Source organism: Muntiacus reevesi, chromosome 13, assembly GCF_963930625.1.
Source record: "Muntiacus reevesi chromosome 13, mMunRee1.1, whole genome shotgun sequence".
Taxonomy (NCBI): Eukaryota; Metazoa; Chordata; class Mammalia; order Artiodactyla; family Cervidae; genus Muntiacus; species Muntiacus reevesi.
Genome location: NC_089261.1, coordinates 13,417,641 through 13,437,027, shown reverse-complemented (window position 1 = coordinate 13,437,027; position 19,387 = coordinate 13,417,641). Strand labels below are relative to the sequence as shown.

Genomic DNA, 19,387 nt, shown 5'->3' with positions numbered 1-19,387 from the left:
CTTACCTGTCTCGACTGAGACATCTGGAAAGAGGATGTTGAAAGCAGAAAGATTTTGGGTGGTCAACAGTGCCCGGTGCCTGAGGCCGAAGTCAGCTCTGGCTCTGCGCCTTGCAGATGCTGAATCAGATAAGATGAGAGGAAAAATTCCCAGCCTCTTCCCAGTGAACTCATTTCTGCTGGACTAAGAAATATCCATTGCATTATCTTGGGTTTCTTTTTTTTTTTTTTTAAGTAATCGGGGTAAAACACACAAAGAGAGCATTGAAGATGTAGATTGGTTTGAAATTAGGAAACCACAATTAGTTCCTGTTCCTGACAGAGAGAGAGAGGGAAAAATCCTTTCACAGATGTATAAGAAGCACGCTCCCCAGACACACACACTACTTCCTTCATCCTTCCCTCCTTGCTTCCCTTCCAACTTCTCTAAATCATTGGTCGTTTACAAATTTGCCATTTCGCAGAGCAATCTGCTTTGATGAAAGGTGGGTGCTAATAAGAATAATGCAGAGGGTGAAATCTTTTCATTCTGCCTCTGCCAAAAACATATTTACATTAAAGGGAGGTATGATAAGCATGGATTAAGTATATAACGAATGATGCTCTAGAAACAGCATAAACCAACTGGCGCCAAAGTCAACCTCTGTACTAAAAATACTGCTTCCCCCCCAAGCCAGACAACTTTGACACTCTTCTCTCTCTCTTTCTCTCTCTCTCTCTCTCTGTCTCTCACACACACACACACGCGCGCGCGCGTGCACTTCAGGCTCTTGCACTGAATCGCCCTGATCAATAATTTAGAGGGCTGTCAGAGGACAGGGAAATGTGCCTTACAGGAAAGCCCTGTGCTGCTGGGGCCAGACAGAGGCTAGGAACTGGGGCTTTAGAACCTGCCATGCTGCCCTTCACCCTGGGTTCCTGCCTTGGAAAGGAGAGGGAGGGAGAAAGGATGGGAGATTAGAGCATAGAGCCAGCCCTGGGCAAAGGGTGGTTTGGGGAATACTAAAAGCAGAAAGTGAGATTTCAAATCTACACAAATGGGCCCAGCATTCTTCTATCTTGGAGGGCACCTTATCGTCCTAACCAGGGATATGAGGGGAAGGTGTCTGCTTGAACCCCAGGGAGAGGTAACTCCAGCTTGTCTTGATTTCTGGAAAAGAGGAAGAGTTGGGGGTGTATACAGAGGCAATACAGAAACGCAGAAAGGCAGAAGAGAATTCAGAGAGGACCAGGAAAGAGAAAATAGAAAGGGAAGAGAAGAAGGAAGAACAGAAAAGGTAATAAATACAAATTAAAAAAAAAAAGAATGAGAGAAGTGAAGGCTGGGAGGTAGAGACTGAGGAGTCATAGAAGCCGAGAACTAGACAGATGCCAGAAATAGAAGAGAAAGTAGAAGAAAACAGAACAAGGAACACAGATCTGCCATCATGGAATTTTGAAAGACATGGACAGAGAGAGAGGATAGCCCAAGCAGAACAAAGAGAAACAGAAATGGGTGTCCTGTCTGGTCCAACCAAGACTCTTGTGCCTACCTCTGGATGGAAACAAGGATGGAGAAACTGACTCTCCGTCAAAAAGATTGATCCTGAAGCCTCCAGACCTGAGAGGCTCTAGGCTCTTAAAGCAAATTTGCAGGGGGAAGGCAGGGAAAGATGCGAAACTCCAGGAGGGAAACCAAGCCTCCCAGGTCCATGAAGTCCTCCTTTGACTTCAGAGCTACATGTGAGAGAGTCAGGGTTTGGGGTAGCACAGGGGTGCTAATGTGGAAAGGAGGGTGCTGGCTGCTATCTGCTGGAGGAACTTAACCTAGGCACTCATCCCAGGGGAGCTGCCTCCCTAAGGTGCCCGCTAAAAAAATCACCTCCAGGGTTTGGGGAATTGAATGCAAAGGACGATGGGAGTCCTAAAGCAGACACCTAGTCAGTTTCAATGTCTGTCACTATCAAAAGAGCCTGGGATCCCATGGGCAGGGGCCCTGGCCAGAAACAGGGAGCCATCTCTACCCAGAAAGCCCCTCCCCAGAGAAAGTTTACGTTTTGACCGACCTCCATAGTAAACGTCTTAATTAGGCCCCAGACCCTCCCGGAGAAACCCCTGGATGTCCTTATGTCAACAGAGTTCCCAGTTCAGCGACACCTCGGACTGAAAAACAGTTCTGCGCAGCAAACGGTGGGTGAAAGTTTAAGGGGGAATAAGCGTGTAATAGTCCCTCGCCAGACCTCACACATGCTGAAAAGAATATTTACAGCAAACTTGCCAAAGTAAACGACCCCGCCTACCCACCATCCTTTACCCTTCCACCCCACCGCCCCCCCCCCCCACCGCCGGGGTTTTTGTAAACTCCAGATAAACACCATTAGGTCACAAAAGGGTCGATCTGCCCCCCTTTAGAGTGGGAGGCAGAGGATGCTCTAGGGAAAAGTGGGAGCTTCCTGAGGGAGATTCTTTGGCAAGGGGGGCTTCTCTGCCTCTTGCGTGGCCTGACCTGAGGATAGAAGATTTGGTTGCGTGCGCGTGCGTGTGTGTGCGCGCGCGTGTGCACATACATTTATTCTGAGGCTCCTCCTCACCCCTTGCCCACTTTAAAATACGCATTCATACTGTTCTTCACCTTAAACACTTCAGACATCTCAGATTTGCAGAGATTAAAAAAAAAAAAAATCAGGCCTACAATTAGGTGAATACTCTTTGCAAAAGACGGAGGAATGAATATTGAAGGGACACCAGAAGTTCGGCGCATCCTCTCGGATTCAATTTTTGGCCTCCTTTTCCCGCTCTTTTAAAGCACCGTTTCTCAGGCTCGGCCCAGGGCCAGGCTAGGCTGCTTCAGTATTTCCCCATCTGTCTTTTGTTGAACGTGAGGCGGGGAGAGAGGCCGAGAAGATCGAGGGGGTATGCATGGAGGCGGTAAAAAATGACCTTGGTAGAGCCCTCAGCTAGAGCCTATAAGCCCAAAGGCCCCGGCCCATGGCGCGCTGGCCTACAAGTTGTCCCAGCCGCCAGGCCTGGCACAAGTCTTCGGAACGCGCTAGCCAATGTTTAACCCGAATGCGGTGACCACCAGGCCGCTTTTGTTTGTTCGCAAATTAATCACCCAGCGCACGGCCGGCGCCAGAGTGGGTTTATCACCCACCGGGAGGGGGGCGCGGCGGCCCCGCAGAGACAAAGAGGAGTTCGCACCTTCCCGCTTTTGATCCCCAGTTACTGCGGCCTCCCTGCATAATACGAGCCTCCTGGGGCCGAGTCTGGGAGGTCAGTCATAATTGGCGGAAGTTTGCAGACCATTAGCAAGATGTCGACATTTTCGATTCAGAACCCCACAAACTTTCCTCTCCCGCCTTCCTCTCTGGCGCGCTAGAGTGGCAACTGGGGTGACCCCAGGGTTAAGGTGGAGCTATGGGCAAAAACAGGCACGTGAGAGAAGGGGCCGAAATCGCGGTTAAGTCCACCTCCAACGTTGAGGCCAAAGGCAAGTCGAGATATTTACAAATGAAATCAGCAAGCTCCCCTCCCACAGCCCAAAACCGAAGGGAGGCCAGCATGCGGGCGACCGAGTAAAATGTCTTTCTTCCTGGGCATCTGGACGCTTAGGACACCGATTGGGTGGATGTGGGTGGGTGGGGGGGGGGCGGTCATCTCCTGCTTGCAGAATTACTTTCCTTCTCTTCGGTGCGTCGGAGCAGAGATTGGCCGGCGAGTGCAGGCAAAACCAGACCCCGGGTTTGGGGCCGCTGTTGAAAGCACAGCGGTGCGGCCCCAGGCTCCGGCGGCCAGCAGAGTGGGGGAAGGGCGTGTTTCTGCCTCCGGAGACTGGTGAAAACCCTGCGGTGACCTCGGTGGTCGGAGTCAGAAGGGGAAAGGCCTGGGCTTCTCGCACCCTCCGGGGTCGGGCCGCCCGGGACGCGGGAGGGGGCATCGTGAGCCGACACCCTGACCCCCGCCACTCTTGCTCCATCACCGCAGAGAAAGGCCGAGAGAACGGCCAGAAGAAAGACAGGCCGAAAGGGAGAGAAAGGGGCGAGATGGCAAGCCAGACGGAGTTCGCAGAACCACTCTTATTCTCTCTGGTGACTTCAGGGAATTCTTAGCGCTGGCGCCAAGCGCTCTTAACCATGTGCGTCAAAAATGCGAGGCTGGAAAAATCCCGTCGCCTCAAAAGTTCCGCCCCTATCTCGGCGCGGTTGTCCCACAATGGAACTGCATTTTTCACACACACACACACACACACACACACACACACACACACACACACACCCCACTTGCTCCCACTTCGGAATTTGGGAGCTGGGGCTTTAGGGGGTACACGAGGCAAAATGTAAGAGAGGGCTCTGCTGGTTACCTACACACAGACACACACGTAAACAACCCGAGCCTGGGGGTTCTTAGCCCCCTAGGCCCCGCAAGCAGTCCTTTCCTGGTTCCCCTGGAGGAAGGGAAAAGAATACTGTCCCCAAGACGTCCCTCCGTCTAAGCACGGATGGCCCGACTCATTGGCCCCTAGAATCGGGAGATGTGGGTCTGGGGAGTCCTCTGACCCGGACAGGGACCTGCTGTAACAGTTACCAATTCGGCGACAGGTCCGGTGGGTAAGATCCGGTTGCGTCCCTCCCCTTCACCCTTGCTGAGCACCCCCACACACACACACACCTGAACTGGAGCCAGTCACCTCGCCTCTGGGGTGGGGGCGTTTCACGGTTTGTTTTACAAATTCACCCCCGACTTCTGGCGAGATAAGTCCCCGGGTGGAGAAAAGAACTGAGGCACCAAGAGATAAATGCGATGCCTGGAGAAGATACGGGCCTGGAGCACCTCCGCTCACCAGCTCGCCCACCCCATTCCAGCAGCTCTTCACCCTGCCGACCGCCGAGGGGAGGACGGCGGCTGGACGCGGACAGGCCCAGAACCTAGTCCCTCGCTCTGCTCACTTTGTTCAGATACCCCCTCTGCTCTCACATACACATTCAGGTGGAAAACCGGGAGTCCGAGTCCAAAAGGAAGACGAGATCTATCTAAAAGGGCTGGTAAATGCATTTGAAAACAGCCCGAGTCCGCCTCCGGAGTGAGTTGAGCGCAGACCCCTGCCGTGCAGGCTGGGTCAGTGTTGGCGTGTATGTGGTTTTCGCGGGTGGTTGAGTCCTAGTGGACTGCTGCGTGTTCGCGTACAAATGTGCTGGGGGTGTTTGGGTCTCCGCGCATAGTTTCGGGTGGGGCGCGGTGGGGAGGGAGCCCCCACCCGCGTGGGCTGAGATCTGGCCGCACCCGCGTGCTCGGGAGCCCGCGCGCGAGCCCTGCTGCCCGGGCAGACCGGCAACGAGAAACACCCGAGCTCGGGAGCCCTTGAGCGGCGGCCGGGAGGAGCTTGGCTCCACGTGGGGCTGGAGAGCGCGCACAAGCCTGGAGACTCGGCGGCGCTCGCCTCTCCGCGGCGCCCGGCTTTTGTCGCGCCCGGCGGCCGGATGGCAGCTCACGGAAGCCGGGGCCGTCCGCTCGGCTCGCCCGGAGCCGGGTTAAAAGGGTGAGCGGGAGAGGGAAACGGCCGCGGCGGCCGGAGAGGCGAGCCGAGCGCGCGAGAGGCGAGCGCCCCTGCCCGGCGCCCGGCGCGCTCTCCGCCTTCCTGGCCAGGCTCGCTAGCTCCCGCCTCCCTCCCCCGTGCTCCCTCCTTGCCCAGCCTCCTCCCTCGATCCCGGGCTGGGTGACTGAGGCATTTCAGACATGGACTGAGCCAGAGCGAGAGAGCGAGCTCCGGGGCTGCGGCGATCTCTCGATAAGCCACCTAGAGGCGACTCGGTGCGCGCGCTCCCAGTGGCTCCCCGCCCTCCCTCTGATCATGTTGACATATTCACAGGACAGGCAGTAGTACCGTTGCGGCGCTGCGACGTTACAGTTTCCGACACCTTCTTTTTATAACTCGGCTCTATCCCCCAGCACTCGACCTGTGAAAACCACGCCTATGCAGCAACACAATTGGTCCGAAAGCGTCAAAGAGCCAATCAAGAGGCCTCCGGCTCCCCGCAGCCCACAGCAGAGCCCGACCTTCTAGACCGCCGAGCAGACGCCCGGGGAATTCTAGAGGCGGAGGAGGGTGGCGAGGAGCTCTCGCTGGCTTTCTTTCGCTCCCTCCCTCTCCTGGCGCTCCTTCTCCCACTCCGTCTCTCTCTCTCACTCTCTCTCTCTCCCTTCTTTTCATTCCCCTCCTCCTCCCCCCCCCTTCTAAATCCTCCCAGCCCTGCGCGTCTGGACGCAGATTTAGGAAGGGAATTCGCTCACGTTTTAGGACAAGGAAGAGAGGCGCGGGAGCAGAGCACACACAGCAAGATTCGGATTGAAACCCAGACACCCTCCGGAGGCTCGGAGCGGAGGAAGGCGGAGGAGAAGGGCGAACGGAAGCCCGCTTGCAGTTCAAGTTTTGATAGCGCTGGTAGAAGAGGGCTTCCATCAGAGATTTTTTTTTTTTTTAAAGGAGAGAGACTTTTTTTTTTTTCCGCTCTCTTCGCTCGCAGTTCCAGCCGGTCTAGCGCAACTGCAGACGCCTCCCGCGAGCCGAAGGGAAAGGCTAGAGACGGGGGGGCGGGGGAAGAAGAAGGAGAAGAAAAGGTAAAAAAAAAAAAAAAAAAAAAGTCTTCTAGGAGAGCCGTCCGCATTGGCAACAAAGAACTGGGGGCTGGGGAGCAATCGCCGGTACCCAGGGCAGGCGTGTCTATTTCGAGCCAAGCGGCAGGGCTCCGGCGCGAGTCCAGACCCTGCCCGCTCCCCTCGCCTCGGAAACCGACTTCCAGGAGTGGCTTTTTGGAAACGCCAGACGCCGGGACAGTCACCCAAGCGACTATGTCTCCTGATTTCTCGCCTTGCCCTCTTTAAAAGCGGCCTTCCCCTGCCCCAAAGACACTTCCCCCTCTTCACTTTGAGGTGCTTTAGTTGTGATCGTCCCACCGCCTTTTTTTTTCTTTCGCTTTTTCCCCCCTCCAAACTATGCGCTGCTGTTAAAAAAACAAACCAAACCAAAACTAAACAGCAGCTGCGGACTTGTCCCCGGCTGGAGCCCAGCGCCCCGCCTGGAGTGGATGAGCCTCTCCATGAGAGATCCGGTCATTCCTGGGACAAGCATGGCCTACCATCCGTTCCTACCTCACCGGGCGCCGGACTTCGCCATGAGCGCGGTGCTGGGTCATCAGCCGCCTTTCTTCCCCGCTCTGACGCTGCCTCCCAACGGCGCGGCGGCGCTCTCGCTGCCGGGCGCCCTGGCCAAGCCGATCATGGATCAATTGGTGGGGGCGGCCGAGACCGGCATCCCATTCTCGTCCCTGGGACCTCAGACCCATCTGAGGCCCCTGAAGACCATGGAACCCGAAGAAGAAGTAGAGGATGACCCCAAGGTACACCTGGAGGCCAAAGAACTTTGGGATCAATTCCACAAGCGGGGCACGGAGATGGTCATTACCAAGTCGGGAAGGTAAGCAAGCCACGCACCCTCCCCGCCCCCACAACTCCCCTAAGCGACTGGAGGTTTCTTTTCTCCTTTTATTTATCTTCTCCCAGAACAGTCGGTTTGCCAGTTATTTGACTTAGAGGAAAACTTAGTACACCCGCCCCCCCCCCCCCAAACTGTGTACAGAAAGCTCCCCGGCCTTGCCCTAGTGATAGGAAATTTCAGCTTACCTGGGCGTCTGCAGTCGGTGGTTTTTCCTACCTGGTCTGCATACTGGGTTCTCTATGGGATAGATAGAATTTTTCAGTGGTACACAGACAGCTGCAGGAAGAAAGAAAAGCACCCCCATTGCAGGAAAGCACTGTGCAAACCTTTCTGGACCATCCCTGTGTCTTTGTAGATGTTGTATTTTTTCTCTTTCATTTTGTTTTCAGAGAGAAACCCTGAAGAGCTCTTTTTGTTTGTGTGGTAGTGGGAGGCCTGGAAGAAACTGCCCTGCCCTTTCAACCCACCCAGCCCAGCTTCTGGATCTGGAGGGGGCCTGAGCCTGCCCCCTGCCAGGGTTAGGGAGAAATCGAAGGGCATTTGGGCTTTGTCCATGCTAGTTCCTGTGTCTGTAATCAAAGGGAGAGTTCAACAGGCAACTCTGGATGATTCAGATTGTGTTTGCAGACCCAAGGAGCCAGCAGGGAGACACGTACTGCTGTTTCATGTATGACTGTTATCGACTATATTTTACATACTGTTTAGAGGTCCTGGCCTGACCAAAACGTGCCTGTCATTTAAAGTCACTGATTTTTTTTTAATGGCATTGAAGTCTATCAAGGCATACAGTTGAAGACATAAAAGGAAAATCCCTCTCTTGTCTTTAGCTCTCTGTGTCTTTCCAAGCTGAACGAGGCCAAAGTTTGCCACTTATCCTCCAGTCCAGAAGACAGTTTCACAGCGATGCATTCCCTGCTCCATTTTAAGTCAAAAGTACCGAATGCTAACACTTCAGGGAAATAAAGATCAGTTTGGTGGTGGAGTCTTGCAGTTTGGGTCTGGCCCCAAGCAGTGAGGGGAATGTGGTTAGCAGCGCGCTAGGCAGGCTGGTGATCAGGCCTCAGAATTCACCCCAGTCTGCAGAATTCGTTTGGAGAACTCACCGAAGTAGTTTCATTTCGCCAGCAGCGGGATTACTGTTCCACAGCGGAGAGGGGTCCCAACTTGACATTTCTTTTCTTGATCCGTTTAACATTTTCTTATCCATGGCTGGTGGAAAATTCTAGCCTTGATTAACCAAAGTCTACTAAAATCCTGCCCCAAGCTGTTTAGAACTAGACACCCGCAGGAAAATACAGAAGCAAGAATTTCCCTCTAAGGAGGGCAACCTCAAAACTCATACAAGAGACCAAAAAATTATAAAGAAATTATTAGACACTATAGAGAAACCCAGTGCCCTTATTCACTTGTTTTGAATCTTGGGCCGTTTAAAATAGAGACATTGAAGCGTATTTAATCCTTCTGTTGCTGAAGGAAGCAATTTTGCACCCAGTCGTCCTACTCTGAACTGGTACAAGATCATCAATTCTAACAAAGTTTTAAATTTTGATTGAAGTATTTTAGCTTAGGGGATCAAACCCAAGATTCTGAGTGATTTTTTTTTTTCCGTTTCTTTTCTTCCCTCATCTCTCTCCCTTGTAGGCGAATGTTTCCTCCATTTAAAGTAAGGTGTTCTGGGCTGGATAAAAAAGCCAAATATATTTTGTTGATGGACATTATCGCTGCGGATGACTGTCGCTATAAATTTCACAATTCCCGGTGGATGGTAGCAGGAAAGGCTGATCCTGAAATGCCGAAGAGAATGTACATTCACCCGGACAGCCCTGCTACTGGGGAACAGTGGATGTCCAAAGTTGTCACTTTCCACAAACTGAAACTCACCAACAACATTTCGGACAAACATGGATTTGTAAGTTTCACTGCTTGCCTTCCTAAAATTTCCTGTCTTCTCCCTAGCAAAGGCAGTACTTTCCGCTTCCAGGTAAAATCCAGTTTCTCCCTCACTCTCAGTTACAAAGCATAGCAAACTTGTTCGATCCACAGAGAATTCCGGGGTGTTTCTCTTCGGATAATAGAAGGCCTGGCGTTCTAAATTAGTGAGGGGCGAGAGAACTTTATCGGCTCCTGTTCTGTGGCAAGGCCAGGTCTTGGTAACTGCTTGACCTGACAGGAAAGTTAAAAACCCATCGTGAGAAGATGAAAAATCAACCTTAAAGTTAGATGTTCATAAAGGATTTGTTTTACGATATCACACTTCTATTTTGAAACGAGTCATAGTATTATTGTTTGGGAGGGTTTTAAGGTTCAAAACCTCGACTGCGTTGATGAGACGGTGTGGGTGCAGATTTTGAAAGACTTTTCTTCCCTTGGACTAAAAAGGAATCGGGCTCAGGTGAAGGTCAGGTTTACCTGAAATGAGACCTAGATCTCCCAGTACAAAAATTGCATGTGTGTTGCGAATAAATGTGTGGATTCAGCGCAGGAGTCCCTAGAAACTTTCCATAGACTTAGATTGCTTGTAAAAGTCAAGCAAGGGACCTTTTGCCCCCTGCCCCTACGCCTCCCCAACATTTCAATAAAATAAACAGAGTGATAAGTGAGGAATAAGCGGAAAGATTAGGCCCAGGAAGACATGAATGGCACAGACATATCTTCAGCGGGCAGGAATTGCATTTGAAGCCCTTGATTTGATTAAGGCATAAATATTCCTCTCTAGAGTTCAGCCTTTCAGGGCTTTAAGTGGATTGGGCTCATCAATTAGTGGGCGCTTAAAGGACTGAATCATTTTGTAAATTAAAATGCATGTTTTTCTCTATCTTTTAAGACTTTGGCCTTCCCAAGTGATCAAGCAACGTGGCAGGGGAATTATAGTTTTGGTACTCAGGTAGGCTAGGGTTCAACAAAGCAACCTTAGATGGTGAGGGTGGGGGGGAGGGCACCCTTTGGAAACTGAGGAGCAATTTGGATTCTCCAGAACGTAACAAGTTGGGAGCTGAAGATTCCCACCGAGGTACTCTGAGAAGGTGGAGTCCCCGGTGCCGTCGGTGGGGTAGACATCAGCCTGGCAGGGGTCCTAGGAACGCATTGGTCCCCCAATAAATCCTCTTGTGATGTGTGTCTCTCCTCTTCCTGCCCCTGCAGACTATACTGAACTCCATGCATAAATACCAGCCCCGGTTCCACATCGTGAGGGCCAATGACATCTTAAAACTTCCTTATAGTACTTTTCGGACGTACTTGTTCCCTGAAACCGAATTCATCGCTGTGACTGCATACCAGAATGATAAGGTAACCAAAGTTGCTTTCCTTTTTAATGGTGATATTAACACCTCCCCACCCTCACCTCCATCCCTTAAGCTGCTTTGGGGTGAGGATGAGAAAGTTACAAGAGCATTGCAATGGGAGTCTGATTTTTCTTTTGTGATTTGACCTTCGGTGGAGCTTGGGGGAAAGGGGGGCACCGGCACATAGCAGAGGCAGAAAGAAAACTAAAAAAATTTAACCAGCTAGGGATCCAGTGCTGAGTGGGGGGAAAAAAAAAAAGCCAAACTAACACTGCCAGTGAGAAGCTCCTGTAACCACCTTAAGGTTGCCTGCCCCACCCCCACTCCAGCTTTCCCCTGTCTGTTTCAAGGTTCATCCTCTTTGCATTCAGGAAGAAGGATCCAGAAATCAGGTTCGAAGGGAACCAGCTAAAAATTGAAGGCAAAAGTCAGTAGGGATCTTGGGAGGGGAGTCTCAGCGGAGACCAGATTTTCTCCCCTAGCCAGAAATCCTGAGTAGCTGGTCTGGTTTTTATTACCTTTTATGCTGCTGTGTTTTTTATGGTGTGTGTGTGTGTGTGTGTGTGTGTGTATGTGTGTTTGGAAAAAACCTACTCTGATCACAGGGTCATGCTAATTGAGTTGTCTGAGTCTTTTGAGATGAGATGACCAAAGTCACCACTTCATTTGAAGGCTTTTTATTCCCCCCTCCCTGGGCCTGAGGCCGGGGATTAGGAGTACCCCCAAATGGAAGAGCAGACAGCACCTGGTGTGTAAGCTATAGTTGCCTGAAGGTCATGGGTGTGTGCACAGAGCAACACAGAGAAAGTGCTGCCAGGCCACCAGTCTCCAGCGTGGCTGTTAGCAGGCAGTTACTGGGGGTAGGGGTGAGGGCGGCAGGGGCACCTGAAGACCCCTGCCCTTCAACTTCTGAACCCTGGCCCTCAGTGCCAATCCAGCTCACCGGACAATGCCGCCCTACATTTTGATTTCACTCTCACTATGGGTGGGTTCTCTGTGGCCCGCTGATGGGGTGTTCCAGGTGTGTTTCCTTCATCTGAAGACTAAAGACTTCAGGGTCTCCTCTCCCTGAAAGAAGTGCAGAGGAATTGACTCCAAGAGCAAGAATCCATCCAGGGGGCCCTTTTTCCACCTCCAGCGAACTCTGTATACATCATCCCCTTCTGCCTCCATCCCTGGAAAGGGATTTGAGAGACGACATATGATTTTTCCTTCGTGTGTAAAATGCACAATCCTAGACCCAGTACCCTGTGAATCTAAGTTGTTAATGGAATAATAAAATATAGCATTTTTGATCAAAGCAGCCATGGGCCTTCTCCACCTAATGGCGGTGGCAGGGGCATATAAATGAAAACAAATGCTTCCAGCGGTTATTCGGTCCTTTTAATTCTGTAATTGTCAATATTGTAATTCCTCAAACATGTGCCCCCCCACCCCCAACACCCAGCAAAAAAAAAAAATCAAACCCAGTCCATCACAAAGGTAGTGAAACCCCATAAATCATTTTATTAGATGTACAGAAAAAGTTGGAAGGTGTGCTGTGTGAATGTGTGTGCATGTGTTTGGGCAGGAAATATACCATAACATATTTTATTATCAATTGCACTATATATATATAAAACAATCAAAATGAAGGCATAATTTTAAGATCCACAGGTTGCCCTTTTGACAGCTTTTCCATTTCTAAGCCCATGCTGTTGGCTGCCCAGGCAGGATCATTGCAGCCCAGAATCCCTGGTTTGGCCTCCTGTGGGTAACGCCAGCCATGGCAGTTTCCTTTGGTTTTTCCCCCCGGCCCCCTCCAACTTCTGCTGTGTTCTCCTCTCTCTCTTTAACCTGGCATGTCCAAATGACTTCTCCAGTTGGAAGTCAGATTTCGCGTGGATCATTTGAGTTGGGGGACAACACTCTGGGAACATTCTAGAAAATGAGGCCAATGTTTCTTTCTTGCTTGTGTCTCCTCTAGATAACTCAGTTAAAAATAGACAACAACCCTTTTGCAAAAGGTTTCCGGGACACTGGAAATGGCAGGAGAGAAAAAAGGTGAGCTGTGGCAGTCATTTCTCAGACAATTTAGAAGATCACTTTTCTGAGTCCTAGGACTCAGCTGTTAGAAGTGGGATGCAGACCCCTTATCTTGAGAAGGGTGGTGGAAGGGTGGAAAACAATGTCCTCCCCCTTGATCAAGAACCTACAGATTTCACTACACTACTTTTTCTTCTTCCTCCATATTACCTTAAAGAAAGTCAGCTAGGCCACCCCCATAGATGTCTCTGGAAGAAAAGTATCAGGGATAACAGATTATATACAGACGCCTATTAATTCCTAATTAATTTAGGCTTATTCTGCGCAGGTCCCAGGAAAGGACTAAGCCATTCACAAAAACGCTTTGGAATTTTTGCAATCTTGTCTTGCAAATACCCTCAGACAGAAACTAGGCCCCTGGAGACATATATGGCTCCCTCCTTCTGTGGGGACATGTATCATTTTGCATTAAGCTGACAGCTGGATGGTAAATAAAAGAAGCTCTCCCCTCCCCCACTTGCTTTCAAAGAATTTTGAAAATCCAGAAAATCAGCCCCAACTTTTAACCTATCCCCTGGGGGAGTGGGTGGGCATTAAAAAATAATTTCTCACCTGGAAATAGATTCTTTTTTAGTCCGATTAATGTGTTGGTGAAATGATTACAGTAAAGTGCACCATTAAATAACCACTTCCTCCCAATCTTAGCAACCAGTCCAGAGCTGGTCTGCTGTTTGTATTCACTACTTTGATTCCTCTCTTCTCCTTGGTCTGTGAGACTGGCTGCTCAGCGGATCTCTGGCCAGCTCCGATCTCCCCTCTTGCTCTTGACTTTTAAAGAGCAAGCCCCAGCCAGCCGCCCCTTTCCTAGGGAAACCCTCTGGTCTTGAATACAAGCCTTCTTCCTCCCTCCCTCCCCCTGGGCTACAGTCTTCAGCCCGTCCCGGGTCCGGAGCAGGGCTTGGATCCCTGCGGCCGCCCCCAAGGCGTAGAGATTTCTGGGAATTAGTGTCATCCTGGATGCAGGGCGAGTGAGGTGTGTGTGCCCGAACCTTTTGGAGAGGGGGGAACATCCTGTATAATGCTGGGTGTCGGCTTCTGCCACAGAAAGCAACTCACCCTTCAGTCCATGAGGGTGTTTGATGACAGACACAAAAAGGAGAATGGCACCTCAGACGAGTCCTCCAGCGAACAGGCCGCCTTCAACTGCTTCGCCCAGTCCTCCTCCCCAGCCGTGTCCACCGTAGGAACATCCAACCTCAAAGGTGAGCCTGGCCACCTCTGACTTTCTCAGATTTCTCCACGTCTTGGAGGTTTGAATGAAGAGTTGGGAGCTGGGAGCATCCTCCAGGGAACCTGCCCCTGCAAAGCTTCCGATCCTTCTAGAAGTTTGTAAAACGGAACCCAGATCTCACCAAGGGGGATCTGGGGTGCCCCCAGCCCCTCAAAGTTAGTCTGAGCTCTCAGATTCCTTTCTCCCAGACATTGGTCTGGCAGGGATGAGGGGGTGGTCTCTCTTCCTGTGTCCCCTCTGGGGGTGGGGGGCTGGAGCATCCCTCTCTTTTGTACCTCCAACCAAGTAGCAACTGATTTTATATATATATATATATATATTTTGATTGATTTTTTTTAATATCTTTGAACTCTAGCTTAAAATGTGTTGGAGTGGTGATGGGGGTGAGGGGGAATGCAGGTGATTCTCTCCCACTTGGAACAGGGAAGGGGGCTGAGAAAAATTCAGCTCTAGAGCCACCCTAGACCTGGGATAGGAGATGGAGCCTTGAGAGTGGGGGCTGGGGAGGGCAGGGGTGGAAGGGGAGGAGCTGTTCAGATCCTCAGTTGATCTCCTGTGTTTAAAGAGCCAAGAACTATTTATTTGGAAAGACACACATGCTCTCAAGGGGAAGAAACCTGTTTTTTAAGTGAAATAAAATGAAAGTCCTTTATTTCTTCAATCTGTTTACGCTTAAACACAAAATGGGCTTGGTTTTTCTTTTTTTCTTCTTTTTCTGGTAGGACACCCACAGAGGGTGTGGTGAGAGCAAAAGAGAATCTATGATTGTCTCCAGGCAGTGAGTGGGCACCCCCCCCCCCCATCACCCATCTCTGTCTGCAGAGACAGAGGCAAACAGAGAAGGCTCCGGGGAGTGTGTGTGTGTGTTGGGGGAGGGGAGTTCATGTCTGCCACTACCGATTCAGACCTCAGGGTTCTCTCCAAACAAGTCTTCCTGAAAGAGTCCACAAATCTGTGGAAGGGACTGAAATCAATCATTCAGGGAACAAAGCGGGTAACTGAAGGTGTTCCTGCCCTGAGTTTTAGGGTAAATCAGTTTTTTTTAAAAAAGTGAATTTGCAATCCAGTGGGGGGAAAAGGACAGTAAAGGCTTTGTCTGACCTAGTAGATCAGTCCACATGTATAAAATAGTAAAATTCACTACTCCTTTGGGGAGGGTTGCAGGGAGGATTGTTGCAGCTCTAGCTAGAGACTTGAAATACATGACTAACTGGTGGAACCCTTCCTCTAAAGTCTGAGGTATTGTCACACTCCCACTTTGCAGATGAGAAAACTGAGGTGCAGAGAGGTTAAGAGGCTTTCCTCGGGTTGCACAGCTGGGAAGTGGCGGAGCGGGGGATTCCAAGTGGGGCATTGGAGTTGTGCTGGCCCAGGTTTTAGAGCTAACGCCCTTCCGCCTGGCTTGTCTTCCCCTCCCGCGGTAGATCTGTGTCCCAGCGAGGGGGAGAGCGACGCGGAGGCTGACAGCAAAGAGGAGCACGGCCCCGAGGCCTGTGACGCGGCCAAGATATCCACCACCACGTCGGAGGATCCGTGCAGAGACAAGGGCAGCCCGGCGGTCAAGGCGCACCTCTTCGCGGCCGAGCCCGGCGGGCGGCCCCGGGACAGCGGGCGGCTGGACAAGGCATCGCCCGATTCGCGTCACAGCCCGGCCACCATCTCGTCCAGCACCCGCGGCCTGGGCGCCGAGGAGCGCCGGAGCCCGGGCCGCGAGAGCGCGGCCACGTCCAAGGCCGCAGAGGAGGCGCGCGCGCTGCCGGGCAAGGAGGCCTTCGCGCCGCTCACCGTGCAGACGGACCCGGCCGCCGCGCACCTGGGCCAGGGCCCCCTTCCTGGCCTCGGCTTCGCCCCTGGCCTGGCCGGCCAGCAGTTCTTCAATGGGCACCCGCTCTTCCTGCACCCCGGCCAGTTCGCCATGGGGGGCGCCTTCTCCAGCATGGCGGCCGGCATGGGGCCCCTGCTGGCCACCGTGTCCGGGGCCTCCACCGGCGTCTCGGGCCTGGATTCCACGGCCATGGCCTCGGCTGCCGCGGCGCAGGGACTGTCGGGGGCGTCGGCCACCCTGCCCTTCCATCTCCAGCAGCACGTCCTGGCCTCTCAGGTATTTATCAGCTGCCTCTGTAGCCCCTCCTTCCATTCACTCTCCTTTGCCTGCCTTTTAGAACCAGACCCTCACCGAGTCTCCCTGCCTAATAATAATAATAATTTATTATTATTACTAGGGGCAAGGCTTATCTCATTGATTCATCATAAAGTCATACTCCCCCCTCAAAACTTAAAATTTCCCCTAAGTTAAGGGCTGTGTCTAGCAGAGTAACTAGGTGGTATAGTAGATAATAACTCTTCACAGCACTTCCTTTGTGCCAGGCACTCTCTTCTCAGTGCTTGATCTATTCTGACTTTTTCGGTGATCCTATGATCACCTCCACCTTCTAAATGAAAGAGCAGAGCTCAGAAATGTTGAGTAACTTAACCAAGATCACACAGCTGGTAGGTAGGTGGTGGAGGTAGGTGGTGGACCTGAGTCTCTAGCCCTAGGCACTCAGGCTCTGGGGGCCTTTTCCAGGGCTGTGATTTTAGCTTCAGAGTTGAAAAGTCTCTTAAATGTTTTACAGCCAGCCCTCCCCCAACACTAGGGAGATACCACGGCCTGGGATTGGGAACTGACTCCCTGCGACTACTTCCCGGCCCCCTCCCATCGCCCACTGCAAGCAGGCCAGCCTGCTCCCCAAAGGGTTAATAGTTTGTGCACACGTGGGAAATGTCAGAGGACAGACTGGGGCTATGGCAGGCCTAGCAGCCTGTGTAAGGCTGAGACAGCTGTGTAGGGGCTCCTAGCAGCTGGAGAGACGTTTCAGGCCGCTGGAAGTGCTCTGAACCCGGGCAAAAAGATTCTATGGGGTTTTCTGCACACCCTTGCCTTTTGTTTTGTCTGAGCACATTCGTCTCCCTTCTCTGAGCCAAGAGGCAGGACTGGCCTCCTCCCCTCTGGGGAGGAGGGAACCAGAAAAGGCTTCTGCCCTTCCACCATCACTCCCATCTCTTGGTCTAGCCGCTTCTGGAGACCTCACTGGTGGGGAGGTGACAGGTGGCTGAGGGGCTGCCTGGATCAACAAGTAGTAACAGTACTCGAGGCAATGGGTCCAAGAGAGCTAGCCCAGGCTAGGGCCCCAGGATTTTAATTCTGCTTCTGCCACTTGCTAGTTGACTGACTTCCTATACCCGGGGGCCTACCTCAATCTCTCCACTTGTAATATCTGGGGCTCCACCAGCATATCTGGGGCTCGGTGATTTCTCTGTCGCTGCTTATAGCAAAAACCCTTTACTCTCTCCCCTTCCAACCTGCCCTCGCCCCATTTCCTTTTGCTTAAGGATCTTCCCCAGATTTATTTTTTTAGAAACTTCTAGAGTGGAGTGGGACGGCTGTGAGGTGGGGCAACAAGAATGGGGGGTGGGGTGGGAAATGTATATCCAATAGTTTATGCCCTCTGCTTTTCAGCCAGTTACTTTTGTGGGGTGGACTGCAGCCCCATTTAACAGGTGGAACAACTGACTGATGGGAGAATTTCCAGCAGTCTTGATGGCCAGCCTCCCTGTGTGAAGCATATTGCAGGCAGCAGCAGCTCATTTCACACCCCAGAGTCCCCCAAAAGAATACGAATTGGTGAACTTCTCCGTTTTTTGCCATACAAGAAAGCTGAGGCCTAGGGAGTGAGTAATTTGGCTTAGGGTAACACAGCTCAGATTTGGGTCTAGACGCAGAAGTTGGAGCGTCCAGCTTCCTATCCGCGCCCCCAGGCCCCCAGGGAGTGAGGTTAAGGACTCGTCCGCGGGGACGGTGGCGGGTGGAGGGGTGGTGGGGGAGGGCGGCTCCTCCCCACCGCGCAGACCCCGCTTGCTCACTCTGCCCTGTTGTTCTCCTCGCCCAGGGCCTGGCCATGTCGCCTTTCGGAAGCCTGTTTCCTTATCCTTACACGTACATGGCCGCAGCAGCGGCCGCCTCCTCGGCGGCGGCCTCCAGCTCCGTGCACCGCCACCCTTTTCTGAACCTGAACACCATGCGCCCGCGGCTGCGCTACAGCCCCTACTCCATCCCCGTGCCGATGCCCGACGGCAGCGGCCTGCTCACCACCGCCCTGCCGTCCATGGCCGCCGCCGCCGCCGCCGCCGCGGGCCCCCTCGACGGCAAGGCCGCCGCCCTGGCCGCCAGCCCGGCCTCGGTGGCCGTGGACTCGGGCTCGGAACTCAACAGCCGCTCCTCCACGCTCTCCTCCGGCTCCGTGTCCTTGTCGCCCAAGCTTTGCCCGGAGAAGGAGGCGGCCACCAGCGAACTGCAGAACATCCAGCGGTTGGTCAGCGGCCTGGAAGCCAAGCCCGACAGGTCCCGCAGCGCCTCCCCGTAAACCCCTCCCCAGAAAAGTCTTCATTCCAGTCCAATCCAGTCTGCAGTGCACTTTGTTGGATGTCACATAAACCGCGGGCGTGCAGTGAGGTCAGCCCTTTTTTGTGCAGCCCTGTCTGGGAAAGGGGTGCTGGACTCCCTGGAGAGAATGTGCTAGAAACAGGCCCTGTCTTCTTGGCTGTGGTTTATACATCCGGGATCTGGCTCAGAAACGTCCCAGTTGCATTGAGCTGTTGGGGGTAGGAGTTCAATCAAGCCTTGGCGGCCAGAGCACCTCCTTGGGGGCTGGTCTGGAAGCTGTGGGAAGATCCGAGGTAGCCAGGCCCCAGGAGGGGAGGTGTTGAAAAGTTTCTCCCCCAGTGAAGATCTATATATGTGTGTGTATTTTTTTTTCCTTCACTGTCCCAAGTGGAAACACAAAATTGAAAAAAAAAAAAAAATACTGGGGACAAATGGATACATTAACATGATTCTGTTCGTGAAGATTAAAACTTTCTAGTGACGTGCTTATCAGTTCTCAATAAATTACTGCGCAGCATTGTTTGGGGAGGGAAGTCTCTGCCATCCTTGTTTAGCCTCTATTAAGGAAATCTGTGTCTTTTTAATAATTCTTGTGATGTTTTAAGAGCTCTAGGTCTCTTGCATGTTCCACAGTAATGTATTTGTGGGTTTTATTTCTGAATGCTTGCTTTTAGAGAGAAAATATGATCCCTTATCTTTTCCTAGATCATTGACAACCCCAAGGGGGATGACTTAAAAAGGAAGGGATGGGGAAGATACCAAAAATGAATTTATTTTATCTAAGTTCTGTAGCAGGATTCATGTTGTCCCTCTGGCAGTTCTTTTCTGTTTCCTGTATATGCAATAACAAGGTTTTTAAAAAAAATAAATAAAGAAGCGAGACTATTAGACAAA

At 52.0% G+C, this 19,387-nt stretch overlaps 1 protein-coding gene and 1 long non-coding RNA gene across 3 annotated transcripts in view; one reads left to right on the top strand and one right to left on the bottom strand.

Annotated features, from left to right (window-relative positions):
- The window catches only part of LOC136145603 (uncharacterized), a 26,212-nt gene extending 18,170 nt beyond the window's left edge, over positions 1–8,042 (bottom strand). The window contains exons 1-2 of the long non-coding RNA XR_010658815.1: positions 7,797–8,042; positions 7,656–7,707 (exon numbers count right to left, since the gene is read on the bottom strand). This is a non-coding gene — a long non-coding RNA (uncharacterized lncRNA). The remainder of the gene's footprint in view (positions 1–7,655; positions 7,708–7,796) is intronic.
- Positions 5,743–19,387, top strand: TBX3 (T-box transcription factor 3). Of its 2 annotated transcripts, XM_065904078.1 has the most exons (8): positions 5,743–7,449; positions 9,112–9,379; positions 10,295–10,354; positions 10,612–10,758; positions 12,721–12,797; positions 13,884–14,041; positions 15,495–16,171; positions 18,000–19,387. In XM_065904078.1, exons 1-8 carry the CDS (start codon positions 7,061–7,063, stop codon positions 18,471–18,473), a joined length of 2,250 nt encoding a protein of 749 aa, XP_065760150.1. In that variant the 5' UTR covers positions 5,743–7,060; the 3' UTR covers positions 18,474–19,387. The 2 variants fall into 2 exon arrangements, with proteins under 2 accessions (XP_065760150.1, XP_065760151.1); XM_065904079.1 differs by lacking the exon at positions 10,295–10,354 and having other exon boundaries at positions 5,748–7,449.